Here is a 20111-nt window from a genome sequence, read left to right on the forward strand (position 1 = left end):
CAAAATAAAATAAATGATTGCATCATAATTATTACATTTCTATTAAATGTGTTAAAAATTATTATTATTATTATTATTATTATTATTATTATTAAGAATTGCACATCTACAAAACTCACATACGAGGCTGAAAAACTTTATATGCATTATTTCTTTTTATTTATTTTTTTATTGTTGTTTTTGGGGGGGCACGGAGGCTTAGTGGTTAGCACGTTTCGCCTCACACCTCCAGGGTTGGGGGTTCGATTCCCGCCTCCACCTTGTGTGTGTGGAGTTTGCATGTTCTCCCCGTGCCTCGGGGGTTTCCTCCGGGTACTCCGGTTTCCTCCCCCGGTCCAAAGACATGCATGGTAGGTTGATTGGCATCTCTGGAAAATTGTCCGTAGTGTGTGAGTGTGTGAGTGAATGAGAGTGTGTATGTGTGTGTGCCCTGTGATGGGTTGGCACTCCATCCAGGGTGTATCCTGCCTCGATGCCCGATAACGCCTGAGATAGGCACAGACTCCCCGTGACCCGAGAAGTTCGGATAAGCGGTATACAATGAATGAATGAATGAATGAATGTTGTTTTTGATCCGATTCCGTTTTATGTCACCGGTGTCACTGTCACTACAGGAGGGTGAGAAGAAACTGCTGTAAATGAGAAATCTGATGAACCGTCATGTGGATGATGATGATGATGATGATGATGATGATGATGATGAAAATGTTGATGATTATTATTATAATAATTATTATTATTCCGCTTGTCGTACGATCGTATCATTTTCCTGCCTCCCGCCCACGTCACTATGCTGCTAATAACACACACGCCTTCAAGATGAAAAATTCATCCGTCGTACAGAATTCTCTCCCCAATTACACTCTCCAGCTGAACACCGAGCACCCTGGTGGAGAAAAGCAAACTCGATGCATATGCTTTGCATCCCATCTACCCGAGTGTGTGTTGCGTGGCAGTCTTCTTCTTCTTCTTCTTCTTCTTTTTTAAACCCCATTTCTCTTTTCCGTGTTGCACTGCGTGACATGCAATCACTGTCGGCCTCAGCCGGAGCGCTCGAGCGCTTTATTCTGAACGAATCTGGGGAACAAATCCAACATGTGGCAAGGAAAAATATTTCATTCATGTGGTCGGATTTTTTTTTCCCGCGCTTTGACGTAATTATCCGGTCGAATCAGATTTACATAATTGTGGAAAATGGTAGAAATGGTAAGAAAACCGAAACCAGGTGTTGCAGATATGCAACACACGTGTGCGCGTGCACGTGTACACACTCCGTAGTGTTTTAATCCGCTTTTTTTGTTTCTTACTCACCACCAAAGAGAGGGGTCTTTTCCATGACACGACTCCGATCAGACCTGAAAGCAGCACCTGCACAGAGAGAGAGAGAGAGAGAGAGAGAGAGAGAGAGAGAGAGAGAGAGAGAGAGAGAGAGAGAGAGAGAGAGAGAGAGAAGAAAACAGTTTCTTTTGTTAATACAAACCCGTAACCTGCTCTGTGTTTTCACGTGCAGTTTTACAGCAGATGAACACTTTATCTGTCCCATGTGCACTCTTTCTCCTTCACCCTCTATTAAACGTCTGAAGTAGCTCCGTACTGCGTGATGCCTCATTGAACTCCCTCGTTATTTTACCTCTCCGTGGGGCAGCAGGGGGAAAAAAAATCAGCCGATTTTGATAGTTTTGGTAAAAAATATTCATTTAGTAGAGTGGGAAAAAAAACGTCTGATATTGCATTGAACTTGTTCAGTTTAAGATATGTGTTCTGCTTCATGAAGATTTTGGATCTTCGGTGAAAAGAGACCTCGACCCTGTGAGGATCCTGAGGTATCTAGAGATGTTTCAGCTCCGGTTGTGTTCTGCTTCATGAAGATTTCAGACCTGCAGTAAGAAGCGGCATCGACCCTGTGAGGATCCTGAGGTATCTAGAGATGTTTCAGCTCCGGTTGTGTTCTGCTTCATGAAGATTTCAGACCTGCAGTAAGAAGAGGCATCGACCCTGTGAGGATCCTGAGGTATCTAGAGATGTTTCAGCTCCGGTTGTGTTCTGCTTCATGAAGATTTCAGACCTTCGGTGAGAAGAAGCATCGACCCTGTGAGGATCCTGAGGTATCTAAAGAGGTATCTCTGGGCATGTGGTTGCCTAGTGGTTAAGGTGTTGGGCTACAGATCGGAAGGTTCTGAGTTTGATCCCAGGTCCACCAAGCTGCCTCTGTTGGGCCCCTGAGCAAGGCCCTTAACCATCAATTAACCCTCAGTTGTATTAAAAAAAACTTTGCTCTGGATAAGAGCTTCTGCCGAATGCCGTTAATGTAAATATGTTTCTGCGTCATGAAGATTTCAGACATTCTAAGAGAAGATACCGACTCCATGTGGTGTTTGAGGACAGTACACAATTATCTGACTGTAGAAAGGACAGTATTCATAATAACACTCTCTGGTGTTTATAACAGTTTATAATTACACCCTTCAGTGTCACCCAAATGAGGATGAGGTTCACTTTTGAGTCTGGTTCCTCTCGAGGTTTATTCCTCTTTTATCTAAGGGAGTTTTTCCTCGTCACTGTCGCCTCGGTCGCCTCAGGCTTGTTCATTAGGGATAAATACAAACACATTTAAATAGAAGCTTTTGTTTAATATTAATCTTTAGTAAACATTTAAAGTAAGTACATGAGTAAAGCTGCTGTGAGACAATGTCCAATCAATGTTAAAAGCATTTTTAAGAATTTCATTTAATTGAGATCAAGCTTTCGTTCAGTGTCCACCAAGAACCTCTGCCAGATTTGACCTAACAACAACAACAACAACAACAACAACAACAACAACAAGTCAGCTGCTTCACCCAATCATAAACCTTGTTACTATGGCAACCAATAGACAGGATAGGAACGGCTACTGATGACTTTTTTTTAATGATTGTTCTTTTCACTCTTCACATTTTAATTTGTAATGAAATCTTCCATCCATTTTCTACCGCTTATCCGGGGCCGGGTCGCGGGGGCAGCAGTCTAAGCAGGGATGCCCAGACTTCCCTCTCCCCAGACACTTCCTCCAGCTCTTCCGGGGGAATACCGAGGCGTTCCCAGGCCAGCCGAGAGACATAGTCCCTCCAGCGTGTCCTAGGTCTTATCCGGGGCCTCCTCCTGGTTGGACATGCCCGGAACACCTCCCCAGGGAGGCATCCAGGAGGCATCCGAAACAGATGCCCGAGCCACCTCAGCTGACCCCTCTCAATGTGGAGGAGCAGCAGCTCTACTCTGAGCTCCTCCCGAGTGACTGAGCTCCTCACCCTATCTCTAAGGGTGCGCCCAGCCACTCTGCATAGGAGGATTTTAATTAGAAACTTATTGGATGACTTTAGGACTTTTTGTTTTTATTATTATTATGCTATTATTATTTCTTTCATGTGTTTGTGTGCGTTTCCATCCATTCAAATTGTCCATGTTCTTGGACAATTTGAATGGATGGAAACGCACACAAACATGCATGAAGTTGGATTGTTTAATTGCCCTTAGTTATTTGTGTGTGTGTGTGTGTGTGTGTGTGTGTGTGTGTGTGTGTGTGTGTGTGTGTGTGTGTGTGTGTGTGTGTGAGTGTGTTTGTGTGTGTGTGTGTGTGTGTGTGTGTGTGTGTGTGTGTGTGTGTGTGTGTATGTGTTTGTGTGTGAGTGTGTGTGTAGGTGTGTGTGTGTATTTGTGTGTATTTGTGTGTGTGTGTTTGTGTGTGCCCTTGTAGCTGTAGACTGTAGCTGAGAGCAAAACTACACCAATTAAAAAAACAACAACATTAAATTCTCATGTGTACGAACAGCGAGACAAAAAGAAAGGTGTGAACTCTTCTCTCGTTAATAACTCACAGCTCTTCCGTGTTTTTTTCTTCTTCCCAGAAAGACAGAAATATCTGTTGTTAGACACAAATTCCCTATTGTTTGTGTACATGTGTTTCCACCAGTCTAATATTCTGATGGTCTTCAGCTCTCTCTCACTAACACACTCCTCCTGTTCCAGCTGTTTACTCTCAGTTCTCTTCACTCATTCACTTTTAAGAGCTCATGCACATTCTGATCATGTCACAGTCTGTCCATTTGACCGTACGTGCAGGGACAAGCCTTATTCCTGATTCATGAGGAAGTATAGTGTTAACTCTGAGGAGGAGAAACTAGAAGAAAACCATCATGTGTGCTGTTCATCCATTCTCTCTCTCCCCCTCTCTCTCTCCCTGTCTCACTCTCTCTGTCACTCACTCACTCACTCTCTCTCTCTCTCTCTCTCTCTCTGTCACTCACTCACTCTCTCTCTCTGCCTGTCTCTCTCTCTCTCTCTCTCTGCCTCTCTCTCTGTCACTCACTCTCTCTCACTCTCACACACTCTCACACTCTCTGTCTCTGTCTCTCTCTCTCTCTCTCTCTGTCTCTCTCTCTCACACTCTCTCTCACTCTCACACACTCTCTGTCTCTCTCTATCTCTCTCTCTCTCTCTCTCACACACACACACACTCTCTCTCACTCACTCACTCTCTCTCTCTGTCACTCACTCACTCTCTCTCTCTGCCTCTCTCTCTCTCTCTCTCTGCCTCTCTCTCTCTCTCTGTCACTCACTCACTCACTCACTCTCACTCTCACACTCTCTCTGTCTCTCTCTCTCTCTTTCTCTCTCTCTCTCTGTCTCTCTCTCTCTCTCTGTCACTCACTCACTCACTCTCTCTCACTCTCACACACTCTCTGTCTCTGTCTTTCTCTCTCTCTCTCTCTCTCTCTCTCTCTCTCACACACACACACACACACACACACACACACACACACACACACACACACACACACACACACACACACTGTCTCTCTCTCTCACTCTCTCTCTCTCTCTCTCTCTCTCTCTCACTCTCTCTATCTTTTTCTCTTTCTCTCTCTCTCTCTGTCTCTCTCTCTGTCTCTCTCTCTCTCACTCTCTCTATCTTTTTCTCTTTCTCTCTCTCTCTCTGCCTCTCTCTCTCTGTCTCTGTCTCTCTCTCTCACTCTCTCTATCTTTTTCTCTTTCTCTCTCTCACTCTGTCTCTCTCTCTTTCTCTCTCTCTCTCTCTCTCTCTCTCTCTCTCTCTCTCTCTCTCTCTCTCTCTCTCTCTCTCTCTCTCTCTCGTTTATAAAGTGCACTCTCCCCTGAGATGAACTTAGACAGAGTTATTTATGGAGTGTTTCTATACACTGATGGATATATCGATATTTACAGGCACTTCCTATATTGTGTTGGCGACAAGATAATAAAAAGCTCTCAATAATCTGTCAATAAATATCGACTTTTAAAAAATACTTAAAACGATTGTTATCGATTAGCTGCTTAACCCTTTCCTGTCTAATAGGGGAAAATACAGCTGAAACAATACAGTGACAGACCGATGAGATGAAGCAGAGTTTTATTTAATAATACATTGCCATCAAATCAAATCAAATCAAATCAAAACGTCTTCTTGTTATCGTTCATGTTCCAGCAGCAGGAGGTTAAATAAAAACAGCTCTTCACCTTACATGTTATTTCTGGCTTTTACAAAGCACTAACGCCCGAGATTCCGCCCATAAATGGTAAACAAAGCTTAAAATGAAAATTTCCTTCCACAAAAACGTCAGCATATCACCCTGTGAAGTCCCTGTGAATCAGCTGTTACTATAGAAACGAGAATGACAAACTCAGAGCTGCTGATATACAGTAGGAAGTTAAAAAAACTGGACTCCAGTGAACTACTGACAGAAGAATCACAGCGTCGCTACAGACAGCATGGCGATTAGCATAATCCTGTTTCGTACATGATCACGTCGACGATACATAAATATGGAGTTTGTTCCTGTTTTATTGTGTTGTTGTTCAGTACTGAACATCTTCGTCATGTCTCACACCACAGTGATGTTAATATAAAGCTCATATGAAAGTTTGTAGTGTTTTTTTTCTCTACGATACTAGTGCGATATATTCATAGAAAAGTTCCAGAAAAACAAAAAAAAATGGTTATTTATTTTTTCCCACACAAATGTTTGTATCTTCAAACCCATTTCTGCTCTCTGAGATGCTCCGAGTGTTTGTTCATCTAAAAAGCAGCCCAGATTTCTCTTCAACACTAAAATTCAGTGTAAGATTATCAACAGACTTATTTTAGGGCCTTTTTTACACCCGGTCACTTCAGGTGTTGTCTCTGATCCGATAGCTATCTGATTTGTTAAAACTGTACCATTTACATCAGGCCACATAATCGTGGTTCCGTGGTAAGCGTGGTAAGCGAGCGGGCGTCCGTGCTAGGCTAAAAACAAACCCTAGCCGGCCGGCTCTCCCATCCATTCTACTATCCAACGTTTGCTCCCTGGACAATAAACTGGACTACATCCGACTCGAACGCTCTACACGGAGAGAGGTTAGAAACTGCTGTGTGTTTGTTTTCACGGAGACGTGGCTCAGCGACAGAGTTCCGGACGCCGCCATTCAGCTGGACGGGCTAACTTCATTTAGAGCCGACAGAAATGCAGCTCTTTGCGGTAAGACTCGCGGTGGTGGTGTGTGTGTTTATATCAACACGGAATGGTGCAAGAACTCTGTGCTTGTTTCTACTTACTGCTCATCGTCAGTAGAGTTTGTGACTGTTAGATGCAGACCATTTTATTTACCACGGGAATTTACTACTGTTTACATTGTCGGAGTTTACATTCCTCCTAGCGCTAATGCTAAAGAGGCGCTAAGTGAGCTATACGGAGCTATTAGCGACCTACAGAATGTTCACCCCGACGGACTTTTTATCATCGCCGGAGATTTCAACCATGCAAATCTTAAGTCAGTGCTCCCTAAATTCCATCAGCATGTGGACTTTGCTACGAGAGGTGAAAACACGCTGGATCTTGTTTACACAAACATTCCCGGTGCGTACCGTGCGGAGCCCCGCCCCCACCTCGGCTACTCAGACCACATCACTGTTATGCTAATTCCAGCATACAGACCACTCGTCAGACGCTCAAAACCGGTTCTGAAGCAGGTGAAAACCTGGCCAGCAGGAGCCACTTCTGCTCTTCAGGACTGCTTTGAGTGCACTGACTGGAATATCTTCAGGGAGGCTGCAACCAACGGCGACTCCGTCAACTTGGAGGAGTACACGTCAGCAGTGACCAGTTACATCGGCAAGTGCATTGATGACGTGACCGTTTCCAAGACCATCACTACACGCCCCAACCAGAAGCCGTGGATGAATGCTAATGTGCGTGCTCTGCTGAGGTCTAGGGACCTAGCCTTCAGAACAGGGGACAGGGTGGCCCTAAGAACAGCAAGGGCCAAACTGTCCCGAGCCATCAGAGAGGCAAAGCGTGCACATGCCCAGACAATCCACAGCCACTTCCAGGACAGCGGAGACACCCGGCGCATGTGGCAGGGCATACAGGCGATCACAAACTACAAGACAGCTTCACCTGCTTGTGATAGCGACGCCTCCCTCCCAGACGCGTTGAACGAGTTCTACGCTCGGTTCGAGGTACAGAACAACGTTACGCCAAGGAAGACCATCCCTCGTCCCGACGACCAGGTACTCTGTCTATCCACGGCCGACGTGAGGAGATCTCTATGCAGAGTTAACCCACGGAAGGCTGCTGGACCAGACAACATTCCTGGCAGGGTGCTCAGAGAATGTGCGGAACAGCTAGCGGATGTCTTTACGGACATCTTCAACATTTCCCTGAGCAGCGCCGTTGTTCCTACGTGCCTCAAAACTACCACCATCGTTCCTGTCCCAAAGAAGTCTACAGTGTCTTGCCTCAATGACTATCGTCCCGTTGCACTCACACCCATAGTTATGAAGTGCTTCGAGAAGCTCGTCATGAGGCACATCAAGACCCAACTACCACCCTCACTTGACCCCCTACAGTTCGCGTATCGTCCAAACCGCTCCACAGACGATGCCATTACCACAGCCCTCCACTTAGCCCTCACCCATCTGGACAATAAGGACACTTATGTACGAATGCTGTTCATAGACTTTAGTTCAGCATTCAATACAATCATCCCTCAGCACCTGATTGGGAAGCTGAGCCTGCTGGGACTAAACACCTCCCTCTGCAACTGGATCCTGGACTTCCTGAGTGGGAGACCTCAGTCAGTCCGGATCGGGAACAGCATCTCCAGCACCACCACACTGAACACTGGAGCTCCTCAAGGCTGCGTGCTCAGTCCACTGCTGTTCACTCTGCTGACTCACGACTGTGCAGCAATGCACAGATCGAATCATATTATTAAGTTCGCCGATGACACGACCGTGGTGGGTCTCATCAACAAGAACGACGAGTCAGCATACAGGGAGGAGGTGCAACAACTAACTGCCTGGTGTAGAGCCAACAACCTTTCTCTGAATGTGGACAAAACTAAAGAGATGGTTGTGGACTTCAGGAGAGCACAGAGCGACCACTCTCCGCTGAACATCGACGGATCATCTGTAGAGATCGTCAAGAGCACCAAATTTCTGGGTGTTCATCTAGCGGAGAACCTCACCTGGTCACTCAACACCAGCGCCATCACCAAGAAAGCCCAGCAGCGTCTCTACTTCCTCCGAAGGCTGAGAAAGGCACATCTCCCTCCCCCAACCCTGACCATGTTCTACAGAGGGACCATTGAGAGCATCCTGAGCAGCTGCATCACTGTCTGGTTTGGGAACTGTACGATCTCGGATCGCAAAACCCTGCAGCGGATAGTGAGGACAGCGGAGAAGATCATTGGGGTCTCTCTTCCCTCTATCATGGACACTTACACCACACGCTGCGTCCGCAAAGGCAACAGCATTGTGGATGACCCCACACACCCCTCACACACACTCTTCACCCTCCTGCCGTCTGGAAAAAGGTACCGAAGCATTCGGGCCCTCACGACCAGACTGCGTAACAGTTTCTTCCCACAAGCCATCAGACTTCTCAATAACCGAACTGTACTATACTGAGCACAACATACACACATATCATCTGTATGGACTGCACAGACCCTCACAAAACACACACACTGTTTTGCACACTTTTCTGCTGTTTTTGCACATATTGGACAATATCTCAGTCATCTGCTGTTTTTTGCACAACTCCATATATAATCCAAAGGACCTGCTGCTAAGAACCTGCTGCTGTTCATTCTTTTACTGCACAAAATACTGTTTGAACATTCAGTATTTACACTGGTCGGTCGGCGCTGTTTCTGTTACTGTGTATTGTCTTTTGTGTATTGCATTTTTTGTACTTTTTGTATTGTCTTGTAACTTAATGTCTGCACTGTTTTTTGTCCTGCACTGTCTTTTGTCCTGCACTGTCTTGCTTGTCTTGTCCTGCACTGTTTGCACCAGGTTGCACAGTTGCACTTTATGTGGCTAAGACTACTTACATGTCCTTAGCCCTGTCTTTGTTTTATGTAGCACCTTGATCCTGGAGAAACGTTGTCTCATTTCACTGTGTACTGCAACAGCTATATATGGTTGAAATGACAATAAAAAGCTTCTTGACTCTTGACTCTTGACATAAACGCGTCTCGGCGAATCGGATATCGATCTGATCTTTCTACTCCCGCCCAAAATGCTAACATATTTTACCTCATTTCCGTTTCTGACATGCACGACTCGTGAGTCACTTGTGAGTGACGTACTTCCGTCTGGGAGGAGTATAGCGCTGACGTATGTAGCTTGAACAACCACATGCATTTACACCTGTCCAGTTTCATCTGAAACACATCCCAGACCTCCTCCTGAAGGGGTTTGTACCATCGGATTTATATATCCGTCTCCAAAACGTTTCGGAGGGCATTTAGACCTGGCCTTTTTACCATCGGATAGCTATCTGATCACAGAACACGCAGGAAGTGACCAGGTATAAAAAGCCCCATAGACCAGATTTACAAACAGAACATTCATTCATTCATTCATTCATTCATTCATTCATTCATTTTCTACCGCTTATCCGAACTTATCGGGTCACGGGGAGCCTGTGACTATCTCAGGCGTCATCGGGCATCGAGGCAGGATACACCCTGGACGGAGTGCCAACCCATCACAGGGCACACACACACACTCATTCACTCACACACACACACACACACTATGGACAATTTTCCAGAGATGCCAATCAACCTACCATGCATGTCTTTGGACCGGGGGAAGAAACCGGAGTACCCGGAGGAAACCCCAGAGGCACGGGGAGAACATGCAAACTCCACACACACAAGGCGGAGGTGGGAATCGAACCCGCTAACCACTAAGCCACCATGCCCCCCAAACAGAACATCACTTCCTGTAAATACTGCTTGAAAACGACCCATAAGTCCATTTCCGTTTCCCTACAGACAAACTCGACGTCAACAGACGCTTAACCAGGTGAGTAGAGATTGCTACGACATGTGACGTTCTGGGGCTGATGTTAACAAAGTCCAGTCAAATATTCGTGCGAATACAGTGTAGCTGCCTGTATTGTACACCATCAAGTTTCAGTAAAACAATCATATCTTTAAACTCTGGAGAAAATAATGTTTTTATTTCATACGAGCACTTAAAGTTGCCGTCATACGAGCTTCACACCTTACGGCTGATAAGACAGTAAGACGGCGAGGCCGTGCACTCATACGGCAATTAGTTTACAAGCAACAGTTGTGGAATGAATTAATATTCCTCCTCGGTGTGATGTGGGTAACGGACGTTGATGCGCCGTGCTGAAGAGCCGAAGTGTTTGTCTTCTCGGCCCCCGGAGACGAGAGGCTATTTCATTTAAATGACAACTTGATATTGTCATTAAAAATCTTTCTCCGGCTGCCAAGAAGGCTTCCCGGTGCTCAGAGGCAGATTATATTTCTCAAGCAAGGTTTTATTTATTTATATCTTTATTTATCAAATTGTACGTCGTATTTATTTTCCTTGCACGTTTCCATAATTCATACAGCAAAAGGCCAGGAGATAAGGAGTGGAAGAAATGGAGAAAGATGAGGCTTCACTTCACTTCCTGTTTGCTCTTATGAATTATTGATCCCACGTGTGTGTGCGATGGACAGAGACAAAAAAAAATGAAGAAAGTGAGAGAGAGAGAGAGAGAGAGAGAGAGAGATAGAGAGAGAGAGAGAGAGAGAGAGAGAGAGAGAGAATAATAGACAGGGAGAAGGTTTTGGCTAGATGTGAAAGCTCACTCAGTTGATTAGCTAGCAGATAAGCCAATGTTAGGCACACCTTTTCACACCTCAACTCACACTGTCACCATTTATTACAAGCTTCCTGCATCACATTCACACACAGACACACACCGTTGTTTATTGCAGCACCTGCTCCCATGACCCTTTAGCCCAAAGGGACATGTGTAAATGGAAGAGACGTTTGCGTCTGCATCCCTGCCGCTTCCTCTAGCGTTTTATTCTCACTTCAGAGCCACAGTGTTTACGGTTCCCCACAGGCCACTCATCAGAGCACTCTCCACCAAGCAAGGGCTGCTATAAAGGGGTATAAAGAGCTATAAAGCTAACAGCGCATTGACGATGAGTGCAAATCCGCAAGTTATGAATGATTACGGTGAGACCGTGGCCTGAGGTTAGCGATACGATTTTAAACGTTTATTCCGTTTATTCCGTTTATGTGCGGTGAGACATAAACCTCTTATTAGTACGCTTGTGACTATGTGTCTGGTTCTGAAGGCAGACTTAAGAAAATTATATTATATTTCAAAACAAAAATTTACAGAACAAATTTATAGTGTAAACTGTACAGTGTAAAGTGCACAGTGTAAAGCATACAGTGTAAAGTGTAGTGTATAGTGTACAGTGTAATTGTAGTGTAATTCTACAGTGTAAAGTGTACAGTGTACAGTGTAATGTATACAGCATAAAGTGTACAGTGTAAAGTGTACAGTGTAAAGTGTAGTGTAAAATGTACAGTGTAATTGTAGTGTAATTTTACAGTGTAAAGTGTACAGTGTAATGTGTACAGTGTAAAATGTACAGTGTAATGTGTACGGTGTAATGTATACAGTGTAAAGTGTACAGTGTAATGTATACAGTATACAGTGTACAGTGTATAGTGTACAGTGTAATCGTAGTGTAACTTTACAGTGTAAAGTGTACAGTGTAATGTATACAGTGTAAAGTATATAGTGTAAAGTGTACAGTGTAACGTGTACAGTGTAATGTATACAGTGTACAGTGTACAGTGTATAGTGTACAGTGTAATTGTAGTGTAACTTTACAGTGTAAAGTGTACAGTGTAAAGTGTACAGTGTAAAGTGTACAGTGTTATGTATACAGTGTAAAGTGTACAGTGTAATGTGTACAGTGTAACTTTACAGTGTAAAGTGTACAGTGTAATGTATACAGTGTAATTGTAGTGTAACTTTACAGTGTAAAGTGTACAGTGAAATGTATACAGTGTAAAGTATACAGTGTAAAGTGTACAGTGTTATGTATACAGTGTAAAGTGCACAGTGTAATGTGTACAGTGTAACTTTACAGTGTAAAGTGTACAGTGTAATGTATACAGTGTAAAGTGTACAGTGTAAAGTGTAGTGTAATGTGTACAGTGTAAAGTGTACAATGTAATGTGTACAGTGTAAAGTGTAGTGTATAGTGTACAGTGTAATTGTAGTGCAGCTTTACAGTGTAAAGTGTACAGTGTAATGTATACAGTGTAAAGTGTACAGTGTAAAGTGTATAGTGTAAAGTGTACAGTGTAATGTATACAGTGTAAAGTGTACAGTGTAATGTATACAGTGTACAGTGTAAAGTATACAGTATAGTGTATGGTGTACAGTGTAATGTATACAGTGTAAAGTGTACAGTGTAAAGTGTACAGTGTAAAGTATACAGTGTAAAGTGTACAGTGTAATGTATACAATGTAAAGTATACAGTGTAATGTATACAGTGTAAAGTGTACAGTGTAAAGTGTACAGTGTAAAGTGTTCAGCTAGCTAGTGTTTTAGTGTTTTTTAGATTTCAGTAAGGGCCCAGACGAGATTTACATAAACTGCAGCAAACGTTTCGTCTGCATGTGGCTCTGACTCAGCGAGCTGCTGTGCTATCGCTGAGTGAAGACTTAAGACCATAAGTGTTGATGAAATATCCAGAGCGGAAAGTGGGAAAGCGGTCGATAGAAATGCAACGGCGACCACAAACAAGCGAACAGCGCAATAAGACTATAAATTTAATCAGCAGTCCACAATCAATAAAACTCCTAATGAGAGATTTAGAGCGAATTAAACTAATTGTCCCTGAACTTTTCTACATGTCCTCCAACTGAGATCTCGTAGAGCTGCTGTGAAGGTGTGTGTACTTTAGCTACAGTAAGATGTCACCTGTAGAAGATGAATGATGACCCTTGTACCGAAGCTTGCGGGAAGAGAAAGAGAGGAGACGGGGAATAAAGAGAAAGATGTGAAAGCTTCACTTGGTTTGCTCTTATGAATTATTGATCCCACATTCGTGTGCAATGGACTGAGAGAGGCAGAAGAGTGGATTACTTAGACAACACACTCCGTTGCAGGTGAGTGTTCTTTGACTTACAGTTTGGCAGTTTCATCAAATGAGTCTGTTGTATGAAATAGATTTAGAAATGTATTATATTCAGTACACATATAGCATTCTGCTAGCTCCCTTTTTTGCTTCCATCATGTTCTACAACATTCATTCTTTTTCTCTTTTCCCCAGAGGCCAAAATATGGAGTTTCCTCTTGTTTTGTTGTGTCTATGTCTGAGTTTATTGAACGTCTTCCTCATGTCTCACTCCACAGTGGTGTTCATATGAAGCTCATACTGTATGGAAGTAGACACTCAGGACTTTAAGACTTTGTTGAGTTTCATCACTATACAATACTATATATATATACACACAGTACTGTGCAAACGTTTTAGGTTGAAAAAATGCTGTAAACAAAGAATGCTTTCAGAAATATAAATAACGAGTGTTTATTTCTGTCAATTTACAAAATGCAAAGTGAGCAACAAAAGAAAAATCTAAATCAAATCGATATTTGGTGTTACTACCTTTTGCCTTCAAACCAGCATGAAGTGATGGCACGACCACCACAGAGCCCTGATCTCGACATCATCCAGTGTGTCTGGGATTACACGAAGAGACAGAAGGATGTGAGAAAGCCGACATCTACAGAAGATCTGTGGTTAGTTCTCCAAGATGTTTGGAACGACCTACCAGTGTGCGAGTGTAGCTAGGAGAATTGCTGCTGTTTTGTAGGCAAAGGGCGGTCACACTAAATATTGATTAAATTTAGATTTCTCTTTTGTTCATTCACTGCATTTTATTCATTTATGAAAATAAATGTTTAACACATCCATTTTTGAAAGCATTCTTTGTTTACAGCATTCTTTCACACCTAGCTAAAACTTTTGCAAGTACTGTATAATATATATATAGAGAGAGATTTCTCTACAATACTAGAGCGATATATTCAAAGAAAAATTCCAGAAAAACAAAAAGGGTTATTTTTTCCCCACACAAATGTTTGTATCTTTAAAGTAGATGTTGATATCAAACCCATCACTGCTCTCCGAGATGCTCCTAATGTGTTTGCTCGTATAAAAATCAGCTCATATTTATTTTCAACGCTAAAAATCAGTGTAAGGCAGATTGTAACACTAGTGTACTGGTAAAAAGGGTTAAATGTAACACTAGTGTACTGGTAAAAAGGGATAAATGTAACATTGGTGTACTGGTAAAAAGGGATAAATGTAACATTGGTGTACTGGTAAAAAGGGATAAATGTAACATTGGTGTACTGGTAAAAAGGGTTAAATGTAACATTGGTGTACTGGTAAAAAGGGATAAATGTAACATTGGTGTACTGGTAAAAAGGGATAAATGTAACATTGGTGTACTGGTAAAAAGGGATAAATGTAACATTGGTGTACTGGTAAAAAGGGTTAAATGTAACACTGGTGTACTGGTAAAAAGGGATAAATGTAACATTGGTGTACTGGTAAAAAGGGATAAATGTAACATTGGTGTACTGGTAAAAAGGGATAAATGTAACATTGGTGTACTGGTAAAAAGGGTTAAATGTAACATTGGTGTACTGGTAAAAAGGGTTAAATGTAACATTGGTGTACTGGTAAAAAGGGTTAAATGTAACATTGGTGTACTGGTAAAAAGGGTTAAATGTAACACTGGTGTACTGGTAAAAAGGGTTAAATGTAACATTGGTGTACTGGTAAAAAGGGATAAATGTAACATTGGTGTACTGGTAAAAAGGGTTAAATGTAACATTGGTGTACTGGTAAAAAGGGATAAATGTAACATTGGTGTACTGGTAAAAAGGGTTAAATGTAACATTGGTGTACTGGTAAAAAGGGTTAAATGTAACATTGGTGTACTGGTAAAAAGGGTTAAATGTAACACTGGTGTACTGGTAAAAAGGGTTAAATGTAACATTGGTGTACTGGTAAAAAGGGATAAATGTAACATTGGTGTACTGGTAAAAAGGGTTAAATGTAACATTGGTGTACTGGTAAAAAGGGATAAATGTAACATTGGTGTACTGGTAAAAAGGGTTAAATGTAACATTGGTGTACTGGTAAAAAGGGTTAAATGTAACATTGGTGTACTGGTAAAAAGGGTTAAATGTAACACTGGTGTACTGGTAAAAAGGGTTAAATGTAACATTGGTGTACTGGTAAAAAGGGATAAATGTAACATTGGTGTACTGGTAAAAAGGGTTAAATGTAACATTGGTGTACTGGTAAAAAGGGATAAATGTAACACTAGTGTACTGGTAAAAAGGGTTAAATGTAACACTGGTGTACTGGTAAAAAGGGTTAAATGTAACATTGGTGTACTGGTAAAAAGGGTTAAATGTAACATTGGTGTACTGGTAAAAAGGGATAAATGTAACATTGGTGTACTGGTAAAAAGGGATAAATGTAACATTGGTGTACTGGTAAAAAGGGATAAATGTAACATTGGTGTACTGGTAAAAAGGGATAAATGTAACATTGGTGTACTGGTAAAAAGGGATAAATGTAACATTGGTGTACTGGTAAAAAGGGATAAATGTAACATTGGTGTACTGGTAAAAAGGGATAAATGTAACATTGGTGTACTGGTAAAAAGGGTTAAATGTAACACCAGTGTACTGGTAAAAAGGGATAAATGTAACACTAGTGTACTGGTAAAAAGGGTTAAATGTAACACTAGTGTACTGGTAAAAAGGGTTAAATGTAACATTGGTGTACTGGTAAAAAGGGTTAAATGTAACACTAGTGTACTGGTAAAAAGGGATAAATGTAACATTGGTGTACTGGTAAAAAGGGTTAAATGTAACACTAGTGTACTGGTAAAAAGGGTTAAATGTAACACTGGTGTACTGGTAAAAAGGGATAAATGTAACATTGGTGTACTGGTAAAAAGGGATAAATGTAACATTGGTGTACTGGTAAAAAGGGTTAAATGTAACATTGGTGTACTGGTAAAAAGGGATAAATGTAACATTGGTGTACTGGTAAAAAGGGTTAAATGTAACACTAGTGTACTGGTAAAAAGGGATAAATGTAACATTGGTGTACTGGTAAAAAGGGATAAATGTAACATTGGTGTACTGGTAAAAAAAAGGGTTAAATCTTATAAATATACGCCTTTAAAAATGTGTGGCATGACATACGTTCATTAATAAATATAAACAATATAATCACTGCCACACTGCTGTGTTATACATTTTTTTTAAATCGCCTTAATGAAAATAATCCACTTCAGGGAGGAAACCGTGACTCCACTCCGCAAAGTGTTGGCACACGGTCTGTAACAGTGACTAATCCCCACCGCATGACACATTACCGGTGATCAATCGCTACAGAAATGCGACAAGTTCTGGAAGAATTTTCTGGAGAATCTGAGAAAGCATAAATCAGCTGTGTCTTACTCGAACTCTACCGCTCTGAGCTTGTTAAACATCTACAAGCCTGGACTGTGAACTGTATTCTCCAGCACTTCATTAGAAGTTTGTTCTAAGAAGCTTCAGCCAAAAAATCGGAATAAATCAAAATGTTATGGTATTAAACTTCAGCTCAGTCCTCGGAGAGGCTTTGGAGAAGAGCGAGGGAGAAAAAAAAAGAGGGATTTTCTCCTTGACTGCTCTTTCAACAGGATTAAGACACTCCACTTAGTGGCATTAGATACAGCTCATTTTCGCACAGAGACGGTGCACGGAGACTGGAAACAAAAACATTCAGATCTACGGGCTAGCAAACAGAGCGAGAGAGACACCCGAGTGTCAAGAGCAAGAAATTTGGATAGAGGAAGCTGACACAGCCAGCTCAGCATGACAGGATGCATTATTAATCACTGTTGCATGAAATGTTTTTTAACAACTCTATTTAATATTTGATGCGCTCCTACAGTACATGATGTAAGGCCTACACTTGTACACGTACACGTCTATAAATCGGGACTCGTGTAGCCTTGTGTTTTGCGACACAACAGCGAAGAAATTATTAGGAATAGGAGCTACACGCCTGTCAATCAAACAGGACACCGGATTCAATAGTACGATTGGTCTCTGAAGCGTTAAGTAATGTAATGTGCAGTATGAGAGTGTGTGAGTCCTGTTAGTCCCATCTATATAAATAACACACACAGGGATGGTGCAGGGGGGGCAGGGGGGCAGGGGGTGGGGCGGGACAGGAGGTTTGGCACGGTGTACACAGCTACCTGGGGCAACATCATTAATCATCACACATGGTTTACAGTCTGAAAGATGAAATGCTTTCACAGAGAGAGAGAGAGAGAGAGAGAGAGAGAGAGAGAGAGGGAGAGAGAGAGAGGGAGAGAGAGAGAAGGAGAGAGGGAGAAAGACACAGAGTTGGAAAGAGAGGGGGGAAGTGAGGGAGAGAGAGGGAGAGAGAGGAGAGAGGGAGAAAGACACAGAGGTGGAAAAAGAGAGGGGGGATGGGGCAAGTGAGGGAGAGAGAGAGAGAAAGAGAGAGAGGTGTGTGAAGGTGGAACGATGATAAATTTACTGTGTAATAACCTTATATCCCAATGTCACTATTTTTACAGCCTGTGAGAGAGTGAAAAATTTGGGATGTAAAAATGTTCAATTTATACCAGCTTTGTTATAATAAAGATAAACGTAATAAAGAAAGTGTTTTTTTTTTTTCATACGGTGCTTTTAACAACAAATGAGGATAATGGGATCGTGTAAACCTTTAGTAAAGACGAAAATCCCTAATACTAAAATGAAAACACGAGCATTAAAGAAACAAAAGCGAGAAATGCGGAAAAGACGAAAAATAACAACTTATTAGGTTCTAAAACAAAACAGGTGCTCGCGGTCGGATAACGAGTCAAACGGCGGATGGAGTAAACGGCTAAACTGCAAAAACTGACATCTTGGCAAGATGTCTTTAATCGAGCCAACTGTATCTACTGTTTCTTGTTATAATATTCCATTCAACCAAATAAAAGATTCAAATGCGTTTGTATAAACAAAAGCTGGAAATCGGCATAAATACCTGCCATAGAGTAGAAATTTTAACGCTTAAAATTTAGTTTATTGTAAACTTATTAGAAGAAATACAAGAAGATTCAGAATATTATTATCGTAGGGCGAGACATCACAATAACACAACATAGCTGTCACCATAGCAACCGTTGCAAGTTTTTATTTGGTGGTGACAAAAAATTTATCAAAATATTTTTTCAATATTTTTTGCAAAAAAGTTTCAAAATATAAAAAAGTTTAAACATATTAATGAAACTAAATTAAATGCGCAGAAATAGTTCGTGTGATCGTCGATGAGAAATGAGGAATGACGTTTATATGTCGACTCATTAAAACGACGACGTAACGTAACGGTCTTAACGCATTAGTAAAGTTATGATATCGACACAATTACGTTAAAAAACGAAACATACAAAGCTGTTAAAATACGTTTTTACAACATTAAAGCTATCAAATGTAAAATCTAAAGTAGAAAATAAAGCAAAGGGAAATCTGTTCATGGCAAAGAACCCGGAATTACTTGTCACTTGGAATTCTGAATAAAACCTCATAAATATTATATATAAAAGAAGAAGCTTTTATCTTGTCACATGTATTTTAATTTCAAGTTCTTTCTTCGCATATCCTGGCTTCAGAAGTCGGGGTCAGAGCATAGGGTCAGCCAGAAGGGTTAAGGGCCTTGCTAAAGGGCCCAACAGTGGCAGTGCTGGGGCTTGAACCCATATCCTCTGAACAACAACCCAGAGTCTTAACCGCTTAAGCTGCATCTCATCTTGCAACAAGTAAAGTACCAAAGATTTCTCAGTATCTCAAATTTGTGTCACTTCACAACACGTAGTAATGAGACCGCAGCATATTAATTTCATTCAGTTCTATTTATTTGTACAGTATGGCGCTTTTAACTAGGGATGTACCGATCCGATATTTTGGATCCGTATCGATGCCGATCTAAGCATTTTGAGTGGATCGGGTATCGGTGGTGCGTGACCGATCCTAATCCGGTACCCGTGGTCATGGGCGTCGGAACCGTTATATTTGGGTGGGACAGGACACACCCACTTTTTAAGACCACTTTTACCGTCTCTATTCTATTCAATGTCTTTTTTTATTACTTTTCAGAGCGCCGCTATGAGCTCAGTTATACCACTAACTGTTAAAAGTTCTGTTTGCTACTGCATTAATACTTTTTTTAAGGTTTCTTGTGTTTTCATTTTTGTATTTCTTTATAACTAAGCGAGATGTATACATTCTTTAGTTTTAAAGGTAGAAAAGAAGACAGATATCGGATCGGAAGAGAAAGGTGGTATCGGTACATCCCTACTTTTAACGATTCACGTCGTCTCGAAGCTTTACAGAAGTTTTAAAGTTTAAAGTTAAAATTAGGACAGTAATTATCTCCAACATCTATCACTAATGAACAAGCCGGATGCGACGGCGGTGAAAAAAAAACATCTTCCATCATCTCTTCTCACGTCGATGTGAGGTAACCTTTACGCCGGTTCTATATCCAGGTTCTGCCTGTTTTATAAGCGAGTTGGCCTCAGACCAGATCGTCCTCCTAATGACAGCGCTGTTTACTGGCTGCGTGTACATCTGGGACTCACACTCATTAACACTGAGTGACAGACTGGCCATTTAAATAAGAGCATAAAGATCAC

The 20111-nt window shown here is 41.8% G+C and overlaps 1 protein-coding gene across 3 annotated transcripts in view; it reads right to left on the bottom strand.

The window, feature by feature from the left end:
* The window catches only part of fam189a1 (family with sequence similarity 189 member A1), a 155353-nt gene that overhangs the window by 78168 nt on the left and 57074 nt on the right, over nt 1-20111 (bottom strand). For all 3 annotated transcript variants that reach the window (XM_027154138.2, XM_027154137.2, XM_027154139.2), the window contains exon 2: nt 1312-1368. In XM_027154138.2, the coding sequence (XP_027009939.2) occupies nt 1312-1368 (57 nt within the window). The remainder of the gene's footprint in view (nt 1-1311; nt 1369-20111) is intronic.

This window comes from Tachysurus fulvidraco, chromosome 1, assembly GCF_022655615.1.
Source record: "Tachysurus fulvidraco isolate hzauxx_2018 chromosome 1, HZAU_PFXX_2.0, whole genome shotgun sequence".
Classification (NCBI taxonomy): Eukaryota; Metazoa; Chordata; class Actinopteri; order Siluriformes; family Bagridae; genus Tachysurus; species Tachysurus fulvidraco.